General features: G+C 43.7%; 1 protein-coding gene across 5 annotated transcripts in view; it reads right to left on the bottom strand.

Moving 5' to 3' along the window:
* The window catches only part of ttc39a (tetratricopeptide repeat domain 39A), a 45,931-nt gene that overhangs the window by 13,758 nt on the left and 12,160 nt on the right, over positions 1-20,013 (bottom strand). For all 5 annotated transcript variants that reach the window (XM_020499129.2, XM_031785998.1, XM_031786000.1 and 2 more), the window contains 8 exons: positions 16,947-17,051; positions 2,732-2,863; positions 1,374-1,417; positions 942-1,009; positions 730-794; positions 537-636; positions 274-339; positions 44-152 (listed from right to left, as the gene is read on the bottom strand). In XM_020499129.2, coding sequence (XP_020354718.2) covers positions 44-152; positions 274-339; positions 537-636; positions 730-794; positions 942-1,009; positions 1,374-1,417; positions 2,732-2,863; positions 16,947-17,051 — 689 coding nt within the window. The remainder of the gene's footprint in view (positions 1-43; positions 153-273; positions 340-536; positions 637-729; positions 795-941; positions 1,010-1,373; positions 1,418-2,731; positions 2,864-16,946; positions 17,052-20,013) is intronic.

The following is a 20,013-nucleotide window of genomic DNA, read 5'->3' as shown; positions in this document are numbered from 1 at the left end:
TGTGGTAACATTTGATGTGTGAAAACATCAGTCTTTCTCTCACCCAGGATGAAGCTCATGAAGGTGTGGTAGCAGAGCAGCAGCATATTACACAGGAAGGACCTGAACGTCTGCCCTGTTGCGCCTTCCGTCAGCTGCTGCAAGCCAAACTCCTGCAGACACACACAACACAGGACACAGGGGGCCAAGCTTAAACCTGCCCAGTCCAGCCCAGTCTAGTCCAGCATCTCACACGTCATTTCAGGGCCACCTGCCTAACAGTAGGAGATCTACCTTGTTTCCAGAGAAACCCACAAATTCCAGCAACCTAAGGGTCCGAGTGGGCAGCATGGAGATCATCTGTACAAAACCCAAGAACACAGGAGTGGAAGAGTGAGAAGATGAGCCAGACACAATTACATATTGTACCAATCAGGACCATGCTTTGAGTTACACAGAGTAGCTATTGCCATAACACCCCAAAAGGTCCTTCTATACAGTCTACTAGCCCAGAAAACTGGACCAAAAACGTTTGTGACATGAAGCATTTCCCTTACCAGGTTGAAGGATCCCACTCCAAGCTTGACCCCGCCTTCAAAATGCCCATGATTGTCACCATGGACGTAGCTTGAGGACTGGAGGACCGTATGAAGCTCTCTGAAATACAGATATACATTCTTTACTATAGTATGAGTTGAGACATAAGGGGAATGCACTATAAGGGCCATGCACTACATCAAGAGTACTTACTTATATGTCTGGTAGCTATTCCTCACTTTAATTCCTCCCTTGATGAAACTGACCATGTTTTCATCCTACAAAAACAGGGGGAAAGAAAACGTTTAAGGATACAAAGAACAATATCATAAATGCACAATCAACTTTTAAATCTGTATCAGTGCTTCAGCGAGATAAAGAGTGTGTGGGTGTGTGTTACTGATGTTGTGGTAGCAGTGGGTTACCTGAAGGAAGGTGAGTGCTGCCCTCTGCAGGAGACATTCTGCATAGCAGACTTCAGCGTGGAGTTCCTCTGAGGTGAAAATGACAGCACAATTATCTTCTGACATACTGGAACCACTACATCAGCAGGAGGCTGCACAATAAACCCACAGACAAGAAACACATTTTAAACTGTATTCTCAACTACTGAAACACTAGTGAACAACCATCATGGCTTGAAGCAATGGAGTAATACATTAAAATCACTCATAAACAGAGTATATTCTCCAGTATCACAGCAGCTGTGTTTTATTTACTTAGGAATACACAGCTGTAAAAAACTTTGTTCAATTTACACTCGTGAAATGAGTGATAAGATAAGAGGCCTGTGATAAAATAATATGTCTATGTCTAAGTGGAATGTACTGAAGTAAGTATGTTTTAACTATACTAACCTTCTGTGGAGTTTCTGTTGCTAAAGGTCGTCTTCTTGCGGAACCTGGGAGAGAATACACTTTATTACGCACCAAATCCAACATGCCACATTACAGTGTTTGATGAGACAGATATAGCACTGTTAGTTCACAACAACTCAACACCAGTCTGTGGATGTGTGAGCTAAGAATCTGGGAATTCAACACATTCCTGTGCTTGGATATTGAAAAACGGTGATATGTAGTAACCACATTCAGACAGACATTGACAGACAGTATTTCTAACTAAAAATCAGTTTTCAGAATTAGACGAATAACATGGATTAAGGGAGATACACAAGTATAATGAGTGGTTTACTGTGATCCATGGGAAAACATTAAAGCTCCTGTAAAAGTTGCATTTGCATAGATATCTACATTTCATGCAAATCAGTGTGGCCCAGTCACATTCCATGGCTTATGTTGGTAAGATGTAGAGCGTCTCCCAGGTTAACACAGGGTCCTGGGCCTTGTAGCCAGGCAGATGGCTGTGTCATGCCCCCCCCCCAGGGTCTCAGAAGGTGTGGCAGGCCCAGTCCGGGAGTTTGTGTGTGTGTTCCAGCCTTTGGAAAGGCGCGTCCATACAGGACATTTCACACACTGACTCCAGAGCTCATTGTTACAGGCCACTCAAACTCCCCCAGCCAGCAAGATCTGATAGAACCTGGGTGATATCTACTCTGTGATTATCTCACAGAACATGGAGCTCACCAGCCACCACAGACCAGGATGGACATCTCCCAAAATAGCCAGAGGCCCTCACCAGTGGAATGGCCAGGTTTATCAAGAGCCAAATGGATTTCCTCTGTATATTGTTGTTGTTCATAATTAAATGAGTTAAATGAGACTTACTTGGTTAAAAACACGTGTTACACAATTCACAAAGTGGTTTCACTTGATCGGATCATATAGTTCCTCTCTTCATGATTGATTAGATCTGATAAGGGAGCCTTACCACCAAGTCAAAATTTGGAATTTATTAAATAAAAATTACTTTGAAAATCAATATATTTTATGTGGACCCATTTTTTAATGCCTCTTTTCGGCTGTATTAATCTCTTTTTGCAAGTATGGGTTCCTTATACGAACACCAAATGTTTTATTTGTACATGGATTTTGTTCTAGTAGAAATACGTGTAGAATATTTTATAGTATTTGTACTGTATTTCTGATATTATGACATCTAGTGGTACTTTAGATTACCATAGGTGTCTGTAATTACCACTGGCTCACTGTGTGGCCTCATCTGTCCCACTATTAAAGAAATGTGCATCTAACTGGAAGGGTGCGGAGACATTTTCCTGCTCTTTGAATGTGGATCCTTTACAAATGAGCCTTACCGCTGACACACTGCCTGAGCCTCCTTCATGGTGTTACCAGCTGCCAGGATGTTCTCCGGGTCAAAGGTCATCATGGCCTGCATCTCCAGTATGGTGGCGTATGTGAGTGCATGGTACATGCTGTCTTTGGTTCTAGGAAGGGGGAAAAAAAGACAGCACAGAAATACTCAGCTCTATTTTTAGCAGCTATTGTTGCCTCCTCAAAATGCAATCAGATGACTCAACAAAAAATATTCCTTTGCACGTCTTGAAAAGAGGAGGAGCACAAGTATAGTGCCTTCAGAGAGTATTCACACCCCTTGACTTTTTCCACATTTTGTTGTGTTACAGCCTGATTTTATCACTGGCATACACACAATACCCCATATTGTAAAAGTAGAATTTTGTTTGTTGAAATTTTTACAAATTAATGAAAAATTAAAAGCTGAAAAAGTATTCAACCCCTTTGATATGGCAAGCCTAAATAAGTTCAGAAATAAAAATGTGCTTAACAAGTTACACCTTTTTGAGTCTTTCAGTTTTTATTGTTACTCTTTTGTTTTTAACCTCTTATTTGTTGTGTAGTAAATATTTCAGTTATTATTTTCGTTTTTTTATGTTTTTTCCTATGAAGCGCATTGCATCCAAAAAGTGCTATATAAATAAATAAAGCTTGATTTGATAAAAAGTTGCATTGACTCACTCTGTGTGAAATAGTGTTTAACATGATTTTTGAATGACTACCTCATCTCTGTACCCCAAACATACAATTGTCTGTAAGGTCCCTCAGTCGAGCAGTGAATTTCAAACACAGATCCAACCACAAAGACAAGGGAGGTTTTCCAATGCCTCGCAAAGAAGAGCACCTATTGGTAGATGGGTAAAAATAAAAAACAGACATTGAATATCCCTTTGAGCATGGTGAAGTTATTAATTACACATTGGATGGTGTATCAATACACCCAGTCACTACAAAGATACAGACGTCCTTCCTAACTCAGTTGTCGGAGAGGAAGGAAACTGCTCAGAGATTTCACCAGGAGACCAATGGTGACTTTAAAACAGTTACAGAGTTTAATGGCTGTGATAGGAGAAAACTGAGGATGGATCAACAACATTGTAGTTACTCGACAATACTAACCTAATTGACAGAGTGAAAAGAAGGAATCCTGTACAGAATAAAAAATATTCCAAAACATGCCAGGCACAAAAGTAAAACAACAAACAATGTGACAAAGAAATTAACTATATGTCCTGAATACAAAGTGTTATATTTGGGGCAAATCCAACACAACACATGACATCACTAACACTCTTCATATTTTCAAGCATGGGGGTGGCTGCATCATGCAAGAACAAGGGAATTTTTTGGGATAAAAATACATGGAAAAGAGCTAAGCACAGGCAGAATCCTTGAATAAAACCAGGTTCAGTCTGCTTTCCAACAGACACTGGGAGACAAATTTACCTTTCAGCAGGACAATAACCTAAAACACAAGGCCAAATATACACTGGAGTTGCTTACCAAGACAACATTGAATGTTCTTCAGTCTCCTAGTTACATTTTTGACTTAAGTCTGCTTGAAAATCAATGGTAAGACGTGTCAAGTTGATCAACAACCAACTTGACAGAGCTTGAAGAATTATAGTACAATCTAAATATTGTACAATCCAGGTGTGCAAAGTTTACCCAGAAAGACTCACAGATGTAATCACTGCCAAATGTGATTCTAACATGTATTGACGTACTAATCTAATCAAGATATACTGTATTAGTGCTTTTTTTTTTTTTTTTTACAACTGTTAACATTTTTCTTCCATTTTGAGAGATTGTTGACAAAAAAATATATATATTTTAATCCCACTTTGTAACACAACGAAATGTGGAAAAAGTCAAGGGGTGTGAATCCTTTCTGAAGTATATAGTCATTGACATTCAACAGTGCATTCAACAGTGCAACACAGTGCATTCGGAAAGTATTCAGACCCCCAGACTTTTTCCACATTTTGTTACGTTAGTCTTATTCTAAAAGTGATTAAACAGTTTTTTCCCCTCATCAATCCACACATAATATCCCATAATGACAAGGCAAAAACAGGTTTTTAGAAATGTATTCAAATTTATATAAATAAAAAAATGAAATATCACATTTACATAAGTATTCAGACCCTTTACTCAGTACTTTGTTGAAGCATCTTTGGCAGCGAATACAGCCTCGAGTCTTCTTGGGTATGACGCTACAAGCTTGGCACGGCACACCTGTATTTGGGGAGTTTCTCCCATTCTTCTCTGCAGATCGTCTCAAGCTCTGTCAGGTTGGATGGGGAGAGTCGCTGCAAAGCTATTTTCAGGTCTCTCCAGAGATATTCGACTGGGTTCATGTGCGGGCACTGGCAAGGCCACTCAAGGACATTCAGAGACTTGTCCCGAAGCCACTCTTACGTTGTCTTGGCTGTGTGCTTAGGGTTGTTGTCCTGTTGGAAGGTGAACCTTCAGTATGTGGTCCTCAGTGCTCTGGAGTATGTTTTCATCAAGGATCTCTCTGTACTTTGCTCTGTTCATCTTTCCTTCGATCCTGACTAGTCTCCCAGTCCCTGCCACTGAAAAACATCCACACAGCATGATGCTACCACCACCATAATTCACCATAGGGATGGTGCCAGGTTTCCTCTAGACGTGATGCTTGGCATTCAGGCCAAAGAATTCCACATTGGTTTCATCAGACCAGATATTCTGGGTTTTTCATGTTCTGAGAGTCCTTTAGGTGTCTTTTGGCAAACTTGAAGTGGGCTGTCGTGCCTTTTACTGAGGAATGGCCATCTGGCCACTCTACCATAAAGGCCTGATTGGTGGAGTGCTGCAGAGATGGTTGTCCTTCTGGAAGGTTCTTCCATCTTCTTCCATTTCAGAATGATGGAGGCCACTGTGTTCTTAGGGACCTTCAATGCTGCAGAAATGTTTTGGTACTCTTCCCCATTTCTGTGCCTCGACACAATCCTGTCTCGGAGCTCTACGGACAATTCTTTCAACCTCATGGCTTGGTTTTTGCTCTGACATGCACTGTCAACTGTGGGACCTTATATAGACAGGTGTGTGCCTTTCCAAAACTTGTCCAATTAATTGAATGTACCACAGGTGGACTCCAATGAAGTTGTAGAAGCATCTCAAGGATGATCAATGTAGCCACAATGTTTTTGGTTAGGCCCAGTGGCGACCCGTCATTCAGGGCAGGTGGAGCAGAGCCTGCCATAGAGTTATATTACAAGTGCCCTTCCAACAAGGCTAAAGATCATTGGCCACAGATAAAATCACGTCAAATCACGTTATATGTACAGAAGCTTAGATTGGACTGATCATGTCAACATCTTACTTTCAAAGTCTTAGCTAGCAGTTATCATCATGAATCAAGGCGACAATCTACTGGCAAATTATTTTTAAGCCTTGTCATATGAAGTGAAATAATGAAGAGAAATTATAGATAAAACATATCGGTGCTCATCGGCCATTGGACATTAAGATTACACAAGTTGGAAATTGCAAATTCAACAATGAGTGGTTTGCAAGGAATCAGTGGCTAACTGCAAGCATTGCAAAGCAACCACTAGCCTGCTATTCAGTGGAGTGGCTGTGTGGTCCCACTATAAATCCAGAGAATGCCAGACTTTGATGACAAAGTTTGATGACAAAATATGTCCACAAAGGACCGCCACACCACCTTCACAAGGTGAGTCCAAAAATGTATTGTATGCTACAGCATAATTGATGTAATATGCAAGGTAGATATGTATACTGTAGCTAAGAAAGTTATACTAAGTGTATGTTGTGTAGTAAGCTGTTAATAGCCCATGTGCTTCACCCTAATAATTTGGTCTCTTCACCAACGCGGTATTGTAAAAACATTGTTCGTTGCCGGTGGCCGGTGTGTGCTTGTTTGCAAACTTTTTTGTACAACTTTGACAGTGCTACTGATAGGAGTGATGGTGCTTGGTTTGCATGTTCAAATTCAGCACACACAGCATTCTATAATAGAATAGTGTTATTTGACGTGTCAAATTAAAAGCTTATTTAACTCGTCAAAGAGAGCCAAACGGCGTTCAATGTGTCTCACCCTAATAATTTGGTCTATTTTCACCTCTTCATTTCACCTACTTTTCTGACTTGGTGGTGCACATGTAGCCAAACACCTGTTTTAGAGAAATGTAATCATTGAATATTGTGAGAGCTTTCATTGTCTTTTCATATGACCCATTTATTTATCCTACGGTTCTGACTTGTTATACAGGGAGTACACTGTAAGAACGGCCCATGTTCTGAATTCTGTCACTGTACAAAAGTGCCGAACAAATAGTTATATTGACTACGTCCTTCGTCGCTCGCTCATTAATGTCTTAATTGAAATTATGGATGGCCTCTTATCCACTTGTTGTCCCCTCATGCTATAGTTTGCACATCTCAATTGTCAGTAGAAAGCACATTTATTTCATTGTTTAAGCAAGTCAGCCATATCAGCTATGTTTTTTTTAAAGGCAGTAAAGGAGGCTGAATGAACTGTTTCGCTGCCAGACAAGGCTCAGCTGATAGCCAGGTGTAGCAGTGATAAGGTGTTGGGACTGCTGTTGGGACTCTGCTGTTGGGACTCTGCTGTTGGGATAGCTTTATGTAGACCCTACCTACCCTACTCATTTGTGTGCAGCGTTTGTCACCGTTATAGTGCAATTCATGTATTGTTTAGCGTTGTGGCTTTGCTGGCATGTTCCCACATGTTTTTTTTTTGCCTGACCAAGATTTATATGCTCAAATTGCCACTGGTTAGGCCTATTGATTAGCGATTGTCAAGGATGCATAGACATTTCAAAACATGTGTGGAGTTTTTAGTTAAGATTATTTATTTACACAAGCTGTTTATTCGATTGTAGGGTTCGAATAGCATGAGAAGACACCAACATAGGGTTCAAAATCTATTCTAGCTCTTAAAGGGGCAGTAGCCTACATTGGGTGTAAAATGTTTGATTACAGTATTATTTTATCCGCAGTTATTCTTCAGCTATTTATTCTGTTACCAATAATATTTACATGGTAATTGTATCTTCTGAAAAACAATTATTATGTCTCATCTTTTAACTAAATGCAATCTATTAGCTTCAAAAATATACAGTGGGGAGAAAAAGTATTTGATACACTGCCGATTTAGCAGTTTTTCCTACTTACAAAGCATGTAGAGGTCTGTAATTTTTTATCATAGGTACATATCAACTGTGAGAGACGGAATCTAAAACAAAAATCCAGAAAATCACATTGTATGATTTTTAAGGAATTAATTTGCATTTTATTGCATGACTTAAGTATTTGATACATCAGAAAAGCAGAACTTAATATTTGGTACAGAAACCTTTGTTTGCAATTACAGAGATCATACGTTTCCTGTAGTTCTTGACCAGGTTTGCACACACTGCAGCAGGGATTTTGGTCCACTCCTCCATACAGACCTTCTCCAGATCCTTCAGGTTTCGGGGCTGTCGCTGGGCAATACAGACTTTCAGCTCCCTCCAAAGATGTTTTATTGGGTTCAAGTCTGGAGGCTGGCTAGGCCACTCCAGGACCTTGAGATGCTTCTTACGGAGCCACTCCTTAGTTGCCCGGGCTGTGTGTTTCGAGTCGTTGTCATGCTGGAAGACCCAGCCACGACCCATCTTCAATGCTCTCACTGAGGGAAGGAGGTTGTTGGCCAAGATCTCGCGATACATGGCCCCATCCATCCTCCCCTCAATACGGTGCAGTCGTCCTGTCCCCTTTGCAGAAAAGCATCCCCAAAGAATGATGTTTCCACCTCCATGCTTCACGGTTGGGATGTTGTTCTTGGGGTTGTACTCATCCTTCTTCTTCCTCCAAACACAGCGAGTGGAGTTTAGACCAAAAAGCTCTATTTTTGTCTCATCAGACCACATGACCTTCTCCCATTCTTCCTCTGGATCATCCAGATGGTCATTGACAAACTTCAGACGGGCCTGGACATGCTCTGGCTTGAGCAGGGGGACCTTGTGTGCGCTGCAGGATTTTAATCCATGACGGCGTAGTGTGTTACTAATGGTTTTCTTTGAGACTGTGGTCCCAGCTCTCTTCAGGTCATGCCGTGTAGTTCTGGGCTGATCCCTCACCTTCCTCATGATCATTGATGCCCCACGAGGTGAGATCATGCATGGAGCCCCAGACCGAGGGTGATTGACCGTCATCTTGAACTTCTTCCATTTTCTAATAATTGCGCCAACAGTTGTTGCCTGCTCACCAAGCTGCTTGCCTATTGTCCTGTAGCCCATCCCAGCCTTGTGCAGGTCTTAAATTTTATCCCATACACAATTTTATCCCTTACACAGCTCTCTGGTCTTGGCCATTGTGGAGAGGTTGGAGTCTGTTTGATTGAGTGTGTGGACAGGTTTCTTTTATACAGGTAACGAGTTCCAACAGGTGCAGTTAATACAGGTAATGAGTGGAGAACAGGAGGGCTTCTTAAAGAAAAACGAACAGGTCTGTGAGAGCCGGAATTCTGACTGGTTGGTAGGTGATCAAATACTTATGTCATGCAATAAAATGCAAATTAATTATTTAAAAATCATACAATGTGATTTTCTGGATTTTTGTATTAGATTCCATCTCTCACAGTTGAAGTGTACCTAAGATAAAAATTACAGACCTCTACATGCTTTGTAAGTAGGAAAACCTGCAAAATCGGCAGTGTATCAAATACTTGTTCTCCCCACTGTAAGTACGTATATCTAGCTGTCGAATAACACATTCTGATGGAATAGCTTGTCCTGCATTTGTAAGAACCCAGAGTGCATTGAGAGAATCTAGGAACAAGTTATTGGTTCCAATTCTAAAAATAGCAATGTGAATGCAAAGAGGACAGACCACAAAATAGGTGAAGTGAATAGGCAAAAGAGTTGAGTCCTCATTCAAAGCCAACGGCAGTGTGAATACAAAGAGAACAGAGTTATTTTGCTATTTTTTTTACCCGAGAGTTCACTTTAAAGAGGACTGAGATTGGTTGTTTTAAAGAGAACTATATGTGAAAATACCCTAAGTTATAACATTTTCCCTTGGAAACAGGCCCAAGTTAAGTCCCTGAATGTGACACTGCAGATCTGACAATGCACACCCAAGAGTGCTGGTCTGACTGGTTCCCAGAAAGTTCCACCATAGTCAAAGTAGCTACGAGACAATGCAGGTGCGACAGAAGTCTCTTAACTGGAATGTTGCATGTCTGCATGCCTGACATTTGACTGCCATTGACCACAAAAGAACTCATGGGACTACCGAGAGGACTTCTGCACAAAAAGAAGCATCACTTACAAAATCATTAGTCTATTAGCCACAAGATGAGTAGTGTCTTCCTGGGTACCTTACCTATCGAAAATAAAGTTTTGCTTTTTGGTGACTCACATTCACTATGTGTAAATATACACTTTATCATCAAATGTATGTCACATCAAAAACCATACACATATTATTTAAAAGGAAGAAATAAATCAAGAGATATTTAGTCATGAGAAAGTGCAGAATGGTAAAAACAGGCCATGAATTGGGATGTTTGTGCCTGCTGCCTGGCTTCTGTTGTTGACTGTTGTGGAGATAGACAAGTGAAGCATGGAGGAGGAGGTGCGATGGTGCTTTGCTGGTGACACTGTCAGTGATTTATTTAGAATTCAAGACACACTTAACCAGCATGGTTACCACAGCATTCTACAGTGATACCATCCCATCTGGTTTGCGCTTAGTGGAACTATCATTTGTTTTTCAACAGGACAATGACTCAACACACGTCCAGGCGGTGTAAGGTCTACTTGACCAAAAAGGAGAGTGATGGAATGCTGCATCAGATGATCTGGCCTCCATAATCACCCGACCTCAACCCAATTGAGATGATTTGTGATTAGTTGGACTGCAGAGTGAAGGAAAAGCAGCCAACAAGTGCCTATCATATGTGGGAACTCCTTCAAGGCTGTTGGAAAAGCATTCCAGGTGAAGCTGGTTGAGAGAATGCCAAGACTGTGCAAAGCTGTCATCAAGGCAAAGGGTGGCTACATTGAAGAATCTCAAATATAAAATGTATATTTTATATGTAGTAACCAAAACACTTTTTTGGTTACTACATGATTCTATGTGTTATTTCATAGTTTATGTCTTCACTATTATTCTACAATGTAGAAAATAGTACAAATAAAGAAAAAGCCTTGAATGAGCAGGTGTGTCCAAACTTTTGACTGGTACGTTTAAAAAAATAAAAAAATAATTACCTTTATTTTACTAGGCAAGTCAGTTAAGAACAAATTCTTATTTTCAATGACGGCCTAGGAACAGTGGGTTAACTGCCTGTTCAAGGGCAGAACGACAGATTTTCGGTTACTAGTCCAATGCTCTAACCACTAGGCTACACTAAATAAACATTTTGAAAGTTGTTCCAAGGTACAGTGGGGCAAAAATGTATTTAGTCAACCACCAATTGTGCACGTTCTCCCACTTAAAAAGATGAGAGAGGCCTGTAATTTTCATCATAGGTACACTTCAACTATGAGAGACAAAATGACAAGAAAAAAGTCCAGAAAATCACATTGTAGGATTTTTAATAAATGTATTTGCAAATGATGGTGGAAAATAAGTATTTGGTCAATAACAAAAGTTTATCTCAATACTTTGTTATATACCCTTTGTTGGCAATGACAGAGGTCAAACGTTTTCTGTAAGTCTTCACAAGGTTTTCACACACTGTTGCTGGTATTTTGGCCCATTCCTCGATGCAGATCTCCACTAGAGCAGTGATGTTTTGGGGCTGTTGCTGGGCAACACGAACTTTCAACTCCCTCCAAAGATTTTCGATGGGGTTGAGATCTGGAGACTGGCTAGGCCACTCCAGGACCTTGAAATGCTTCTTACAAAGCCACTCCTTCGTTGCCCGGGCGGTGTGTTTGGGATCATTTTCATGCTGAAAGACCCAGCCACGTTTCATCTTCAATGCCCTTGCTGATGGAAGGAGGTTTTCACTCAAAATCTCACGATACGTGGCCCCATTCATTCTTTCCTTTACACGGATCAGTCGTCCTGGTCCATTTTGGGTCCAACAGCCCCAAAGCATGATGTTTCCACCCCCATGCTTCACAGTAGGTATGGTGTTCTTTGGATGCAACTCAGCATTCTTTGTCCTCCAAACACGACGAGTTGAGTTTTTACCAAAAAGTTATATTTTGGTTTCATCTGACCATATGACATTCTCCCAATCTTCTTCTGGATCATCCAAATGCTCTCTAGAAAACTTCAGAGGGGCCTGGACATGTACTGGCTTAAGCAGGGGGACACATCTGGCACTGCAGAATTTGAGTCCCTGGCGGCGTAGTGTGTTACTGATGGTAGGCTTTGTTACTTTGGTCCCAGCTCTCTGCAGGTCATTCACTAGGTCCCCCTGTGTGGTTCTGGGATTTTTGCTCACCGTTCTTGGAGCCCCAGATCGAGGGAGATTATCAGTGGTCTTGTATGTCTTCCATTTCCTAGCAATTGCTCCCACAGTTGATTTCTTCAAACCAATCTGCTTACCTATTGCAGATTCAGTCTTCCCAGCCTGGTGCAGACCTGGTGCAGTCTTTTATACTGATAACAAGTTCAAACAGGTGCCATTAATACAGGTAACGAGTGGAGGACAGAGGAGCCTCTTAAAGAAGAAGTTACAGGTCTGTGAGAGCCAGAAATCTTGCTTGTTTGTAGGTGACCAAATACTTATTTTCCACCATCATTTGCAAATAAATTCATTAAAATTCCTACAATGTGATTTTCTGGATGTTTTTTCCTCATTTTGTCTGTCATAGTTGAAGTGTACCTATGATGAAAATTACAGGCCTCTCTCATCTTTTTAAGTGGGAGAACATGCACAATTGGTGGCTGACTAAATACTTTTTTGCCCCACTGTAAATTAAGAAAGTTACCATAGATTGCCATATATTACCTGTTATTTACCAGAATTACAGAAGAATGTTGGACAGCCAATGAGACGGAGTCTGGCTAGGCGATTACGCTACACCCTTTCAATGAACATGTGTGTTCCATCTCTACATATTTCTCAGTATAGATGGACAGCCCCTCCCTCACCTTTCACGACGTATACACTACCAACAGTTCCATGCCTAGTGTACAACACTCACATATAGCGTGGTGGTTAATTTCTTTACTATCAAATGAGGAGAGACAAACGTATCACACAAGTCAGAGTTATACTTCAACTAAATCTTTATTCACTTATTAATAAGGGAGCAGGTCAATACAACACATTATATATAGTGAATCGATTGAGTGCTCTACGATAATGATGGCTGATCGATGAATCACCCTCAGATGATTCGTTGAGAGCCCCAAGACAAAGGTACAAAGGTCTTTTATAGCCAACATACACCCCCTTCAGTCTACATGACAAACAATAGATGTATGGAATGGGTCACAAGGTTAATATTTGGTTGAAAGATACTTATAATTCACAGCCGACAATATCTAATGTAAAAACGTCTCATTGTGTACAAACCAGGGTCTGGCCCCGAGTCATCTCTTCCTGGTAACATCCAGTCAGGCACACATACACTAATCATGCAAGGGAATGCGGTCTTGTTAGGTTTATCTCCAATCCCTTGTAAATCCACTGTCAGTGTTAAATCTCCCAGAGGCCCACTTTCAGTTCACACAGACAGAATAGAGTTATATGAACCCTCTATTATGTTGCATAAAACAACAACTTGATGCAATAACAGTATTATAACAATCTTGAAATTTCTCTCACAATAGTTGTCAGGAATGAGGTGGGACTGGCAAGTCCTTGATTGGGATAGGACAACTATGTAAGGCCTGCTGCTGTTCCTTGCCCAGTCTGCATGTTTGTACAGGTAAATAGTAGCTTCAGAGAGCAGAAGGCAGTGCATAATTTTACTCTCTAATCAGAAAAGCTAAAGCTGTGAAATTAAAAGTATGAGGCTGGCTGTTTTGATGTCATTGCAGTGCCTTTTTCCTCTTTCAAGCCTTTGTCAGCTTCAATTAACCGGTGTGCCTTGTTAAAAGTTAATTTAATCAGTTGTTGTGACAAGGTAGGGGTGGTATACAGAAGATGGCCCTATTTGGTAAAAGACCAAGTCCATATTATGGCAAGAACGGCTCAAATAAGCAAAGAGAAATGACAGCCCATCATTACTTTAAGACATGAAGGTCAGTCAGTCCAGAAAATGTCAAGAACTTTGAACGTTTCTTCAAGTGCAGTCCCCCAACAAATAAGTAGGTGTGTCCAATCTTTTGACTGGTACTGTATAGTTAATCAAATAATCACATTTTATTGGTCACATACACATGGTTAGCAGATGTTATTGCGAGTGTAGCGAAATCCTTGTGCTTCTAGTTCCGACAGTGCAGTAATATCTAACAAGCAATCTAACGATTCCACCACAACTACCTAATACACACAAATCTAAGTAAAGGGATGGAATAAGAATATATACATATAAATATATGGATGAGCGATGACCAAGCAGCAGTCTGATGGCCTTGAGATGGAAGCTGTTTTTCAGTCTTTTAGTCCCAGATTTGATGCACCTGTACTGACCTCGCCTTCTGGATGATAGCGGGGTGAACAGGCAGTGGCTTGGATGGTTGTTGTCCTTGATGATCTTTTTGGCCATCCTGTGACATCGTGTGCTGTAGGTGTCCCAGAGGGCTGGTAGTTTGCCCCCGGTGATGCGTTGGGCAGACCGCACCGCCCACAACCGCAAGGCTCTCCAGAGGGTGGTGCAGTTGCCATTGAGACCATGGGCTCAACGGCAAGCTTAATGATGAGCTTGGATGGTGTTGAATGCTGAACTGTAGTCAATGAACAGCATTCTTTCATAAATATGCCTCTTGTCCAGATAGGATAGGGCAGTGTGGACCTATAGGGGCGGTATGCAAATTGAAGTAGGACTAGGGTGGCAGGTAAAGTGGAGGTGATATGATCCTTGACTAGTCTCTCAAAGCACTTCATGATCACAGAAATGAGTGCTATGGGGCGATAGTAATTTAGTTCTGTTACCTTTGCCTTCTTGGGTACAGGAACAATGGTGGCCATCTTGAAGCATGTGGGGACAGCAGACTGGGATAGGGAGAGATTGAATATGTCCGTAAACACACCAGCCAGTTGGTCTGCACATGCTCTGAGGACGCGGCTAGGGATGCCAGCCTTGTGAAGGTTAACACAATTAAATGTCTTACTCACATCGGCCACGGAGGAGGAGAGCCCACAGTCCTTGGTAGCGGGCCGCGTCGGTGGCAATGTATTATCCTCAAAGCAGGCAAAGAAGGTATTTAGTTTGTCTGGAAGCAAGACGTCGGTGTCCGTGATGTGGCTAGTTTAATTTTTGTAGTCCGTGATTGTCTGTAGACCCTGCCACATACGTCTCGTGTCTGAGCCGTTGAATTGCGACTCCACTTTGTCCCTAAACCGTCATTTTGCTTGTTTGATTGGCTTGTGGAGGGAATAACTACACTGTTTGTATTCGGCCATATTCCCAATCATCTTTCCATGGTGTAATGCAGTGGTTTGCGCTTTCAATTTAGCGCGAATGCCGCCATCTATACACGGTTTCTGGTTAGGGTAGGTTTAAATAATTACAGTGGGTACAACATATCCAATGCACTCACTCAACAAATCAGTGTATAAATCGATATTATTCTCGATATTAGGCTGCCCGGAACATTTCCCAGTCTGCGTCATCAAAACAATCTTGAAGCGTGGATTCCGATTAGTCAGACCAGCGTTGAATAGTTCTATTCGCGGGTACATCCTGTTTGAGTTTCTGCCTATAGGACGGGAGGAGAAAAATGGAGTCGTGGTCAGATTTGCCGAAGGGAGGAAGGGGGAGGGCCTTGTATGCATCGCGGAAGTTAGAGAAGCAGTGATCCAGTGTATTGCCCGCATGAGTGCTACAATCAATATGCTGATAGAATTTAGGTAGCCTTGTTCTCAAATTTACTTTGTTAAAATCCCCAGCTACAATAAATAAATGCAGTCTCGGGATATATGGTTTCAGTGAAGTTCCTTGAGAGGCCGTCGTGGGATCGGCTTGAGGGGGGATATTCACGGCTGTGACAAAAACCGAAGAGAATTCTCTTGGGAGATAATATGGTCAGCATTTGATTGTGAGGAATTCTAGGTCAGGTGAACAAAAAGGACTTGAGTTCCTGTATGTTGTTACGATTACACCATGAGTCGTTAAAACATACATTATATTGCTGTGTTCATTATTCTGTGACATGGAAGGGCAGACCCCACAGTATAAACATACTCTGCATTATTACAAGAGTTTAGTATATGGGAGAAAGCCTGCCACTTTGTGTGCTCACTGCTCTGCAGAGGTTCTGGAATATACCTGGCCCAATTTACTGCCTCAGTACAATACATCAGCCTGAGGGGAGGGGAAGGAGGGAGAGAGGGAAGAAGAGATGGAGAGAGAGAGACATTGCTATTTCAGCACCACAGGCTTTCTCTACAGGTTTTTTTCCTTCCATAGATTTTCTCTTATCATTATTCTACCACACAATGCTGTGTAAACCTATGCTCAACAAACATTAGGTGATATTACACACTAGGATTCTGATGACGTGGAGGATTTCTTGAGGCTTTTCTCACAAAGGGCTTCTTGGAATAGCAAACAAAGGAAGCCATAGGGGAGTTTAAGTGCCTACACCTTTGCTCTGCATACACAACTCAGTCTACCATCACTCCCCTTGTCTCGCCCCAGGGTGACAGCTGACAGAATATGCCAAGACTTGGAGAGATTAATTGTATACATAGTTCTGAATACATGGTAGCCTAGTCTAAGACAGGATATCAACATTGGGAACTGAAAGGGATTAAGTACATCTATTGAGTTGTGAAACAGTGAAAGGATGGCAAATGGAAGACACAGTAGGGAGAGCTGGAGAGAAACTGGGACTTGGGAGTGGCCAAAGAAGAGAAAAGATTGAATGTTGAGAAGGCCATGATAATGGAGGAGAAAATTCACAGAGGAAATTTAAGAAACCCGATGATGGTGTGTTTGAACACAATGCTGAATGGGTGTCAAACAGGAGAGGTGGTGATGTTTATGAAACCAGCTCAGAGTGTACACTGTAGCACCAGTCACATTGTGTATTACTACCAGCCACCTGTGTGGACATTACATTACCAGGGTACAGGTCTCTCACCTACAGCGAAGCCTGGACAGGGCCTCATCAAAGTCATTCCTCAGGAACAGGTCCATTGCTTCCATGCAGTCCTCCAGGGCCAAAGACAGGTCCGACTTCTGGGACCTGAGACACAGAAAAGGGGTAAAGGGGACAGAGAGATGAAGCATAGGTCAGTTAAGTACCTACCCATTGCTTCTCAGTGCAGGACTAAAATGTTAGAATAACACATTATATTCTTGACATCCCCTCAGAACAGAAAATAATTTACCTCTGATAAATTAGGTTTACATTGTTGAATGAAAGAAGCTGATTACTGCCAACATCCCAGTGGACCTAAATATATTCTATTATTTTATGAATGAAACCCAGGACAAAACCTGTGTTTGTTCATGTCAACTAGGTGACATGTCTGAGTTCTATGTAGAGTAGCAGCCTGTAGAGTAGGATGACACAGCTTTAACGACAAAGGAACACTTCACTGGCTCCATCTACAGTAACGGATATCTTTAAAAAGAGCCACGTCACTTGTTTTCTCTCCCAGGCAGCTCTGCTGCAGTGCCCCTGTTCTGTTGTTAGTGGGGGGGGGGGGGGGGGGGCAAGGGGTGTCACACCCTGACCATAGAAATATACAAAGTAAACTATGTTTTGGTTGGTCAGGGTGTGAGCTGAGTGGGCATTCTATGTTTCATGTCTAGTTTGTCTATTTCTATGTCTGGCCTGATATGGTTCTCAATCAGAGGCAGGTGTTAGTCATTGTCTCTGATTGGGAACCATATTTAGGTAGCCTGGGTTTCACTGTGTGTTTGTGGGTGATTGTTCCTGTCTCTGTGTTTTCACCAGATAGGGCTGTTTCGGTTTTCGTTACGTTTTTTTTGTTGTAGTTTTTTGTATTGATTCGTGTTTTACGTTTGTTGATTAAACATGGATCGCAATCTACACGCCGCATTTTGGTCCGACTCTCCTTCACCAAAAGATAACCGTTACAGAATCACCCACCGCAACGGGACCAAGCGGCGTGTCAACAGGCAGGAGCCACAGGAGAAGCAACAAAGGCAGCAACAGCGGCGCAATGAGGATTGGACTTGGGACGATATATTGGATGGCAAGGGTTGCTATACATGGGAGGAGATCCTGGCGGGAAGGGATCGCCTTCCAAGGGAACAGGTGGAGGCAGCCGGAGAGAGGAGCCGGCGATATGAGGGAACACGGTTGGCAAGGAAGCCCGAGAGTCAGGCCCAAAAATTTCTTGGGGGGGGGGGGCTCACAGGGAGTAGGGCTACGCCAGGTAGGAGACCTGCGCAAACTCCCTGTGCTTACCGGGGGGCTAGAGAGACCGGGCAGGCACCGTGTTATGCAGTGGTGCGCACGGTGTCCCCAGTGCAGGTGCATAGCCCGGTGCGGTATATTCCAGCTCCGCGTATCGGCCGGGCTAGATTGAGCGTCGAGCCAAATGCCATGAAGCCGGCTCTACGCATCTGGTCCCCAGTGCGTCTCCTTGGGCCGGCTTACATGGCACCAGCCTTGCGCTTGGTGTCTCCGGTTCGCCTGTATAGCCCAGTGCGGGCTATTCCACCTCGCCGCACTGGCAGGGCGACCGAGAGCATTCAACCAGGTAAGGTTGGGCAGGCTCGGTGCTCAAGAGCTCCAGTGCGCCTGCACGGTCCGGTCTATCCAGTACCACCTCCACACCCCAGCCCTCCGGTAGCAGCTCCCCGCACCAGGCTTCCTGTGCGTGTTCTCGGTCCAGTACCACCAGTACCAGCACCACGCATCAGGCCTACAGTGCGCCTCGCCTCTCCAGCGCTGTCGGAGTCTCCCGCCTGTTCAGCGCAGCCAGAGCCTTCCTCCTCTACAGCGCTGCTGGAGTCTCCTGTCTGTTCAGCGCAGCCAGAGCTGCCAGCCTGCATGGAGCAGCCAGAGCTGCCAGCCTGCATGGAGCAGCCAGAGCTGCCAGCCTGCATGGAGCAGCCAGAGCTGCCAGCCTGCATGGAGCAGCCAGAGCTGCCAGCCTGCATGGAGCAGCCAGAGATATCAGTCTGCATGAAGCAGCCAGAGCTGTCAGTCTGCATGAAGCAGCCAGAGATGCCAGCCTGCATGGAGCAGCCAGAGATGTCAGTCTGCATGGAGCAGCCAGAGCTGTCAGTCTGCATGGAGCAGCCAGAGATGTCAGTCTGCATGAAGCAGCCTGAGCTGTCAGTCTGCATGAAGCAGCCTGAGATGTCAGTCTGCATGGAGCAGCCGGAGATGCCAGTCTGCAAGGAGCTGCCAGTCTGCAAGGAGCTGCCAGTCTGCACGGAGCTGTCAGTCTGCACGGAGCTGCCAGTCTGCACGGAGCTGCCAGTCTGCACGGAGCTGCCAGTCTGCAAGGAGCTGCCAGCCTGCACGGAGCCGCCAGAGCTGCCAGTCTGTAAGAAGCCGCCAGTGCTGTCAGCCTATATGGAGCAGCCAGAGCCGCCAGTCAGCGTGGAGCAGCCAGATCAGTCAGTCTGCCATGATCCGCCAGTCAGCCAGACTCTTCCAGATCTGCCAGTCAACCAGACTCTTCCAGATCCGCCAGTCAGCCAGACTCTTCCAGATCCGCCAGTCAGCCAGACTCTTCCAGATCTGCCAGTCAGCCACTCTTCCAGATCCGCCAGTCAGCCAGACTCTTCCAGATCCGCCAGTCAGCCAGACTCTTCCAGATCTGCCAGTCAGCCAGACTCTTCCAGATCCGCCAGTCAGCCAGACTCTTCCAGATCTGCCAGTCAGCCAGACTCTTCCAGATCTGCCAGTCAACCAAACTCTTCCAGATCCGCCAGTCAACCAGACTCTTCCAGATCCGCCAGTCGACCAGACTCTTCCAGTGCCGCCAGTCTGCCCAGCGCCGCCAGTGCCGTCAGTCTGCCCAGCGCTGCCAGTGCCGCCAGTCTGCCCAGTGCCGCCAGTCTGTCCAGCGCCGCAAGTGCCGCCAGTCTGCCAGGATCAGTTAGATCCGCCAGCCAGCCAGGATCCACCAGTCTGCCAGGATCCGTCAGTCAGCCAGACTCTTCCAGATCTGCCAGTCAGCCAGGATCCGCCAGTCAGCCAGACTCTTCCAGATCCGCCA

This window comes from Oncorhynchus kisutch, linkage group LG13, assembly GCF_002021735.2.
Source record: "Oncorhynchus kisutch isolate 150728-3 linkage group LG13, Okis_V2, whole genome shotgun sequence".
NCBI classification, from domain to species: Eukaryota; Metazoa; Chordata; class Actinopteri; order Salmoniformes; family Salmonidae; genus Oncorhynchus; species Oncorhynchus kisutch.
This window is presented reverse-complemented; position numbering and strand designations above follow the sequence as displayed.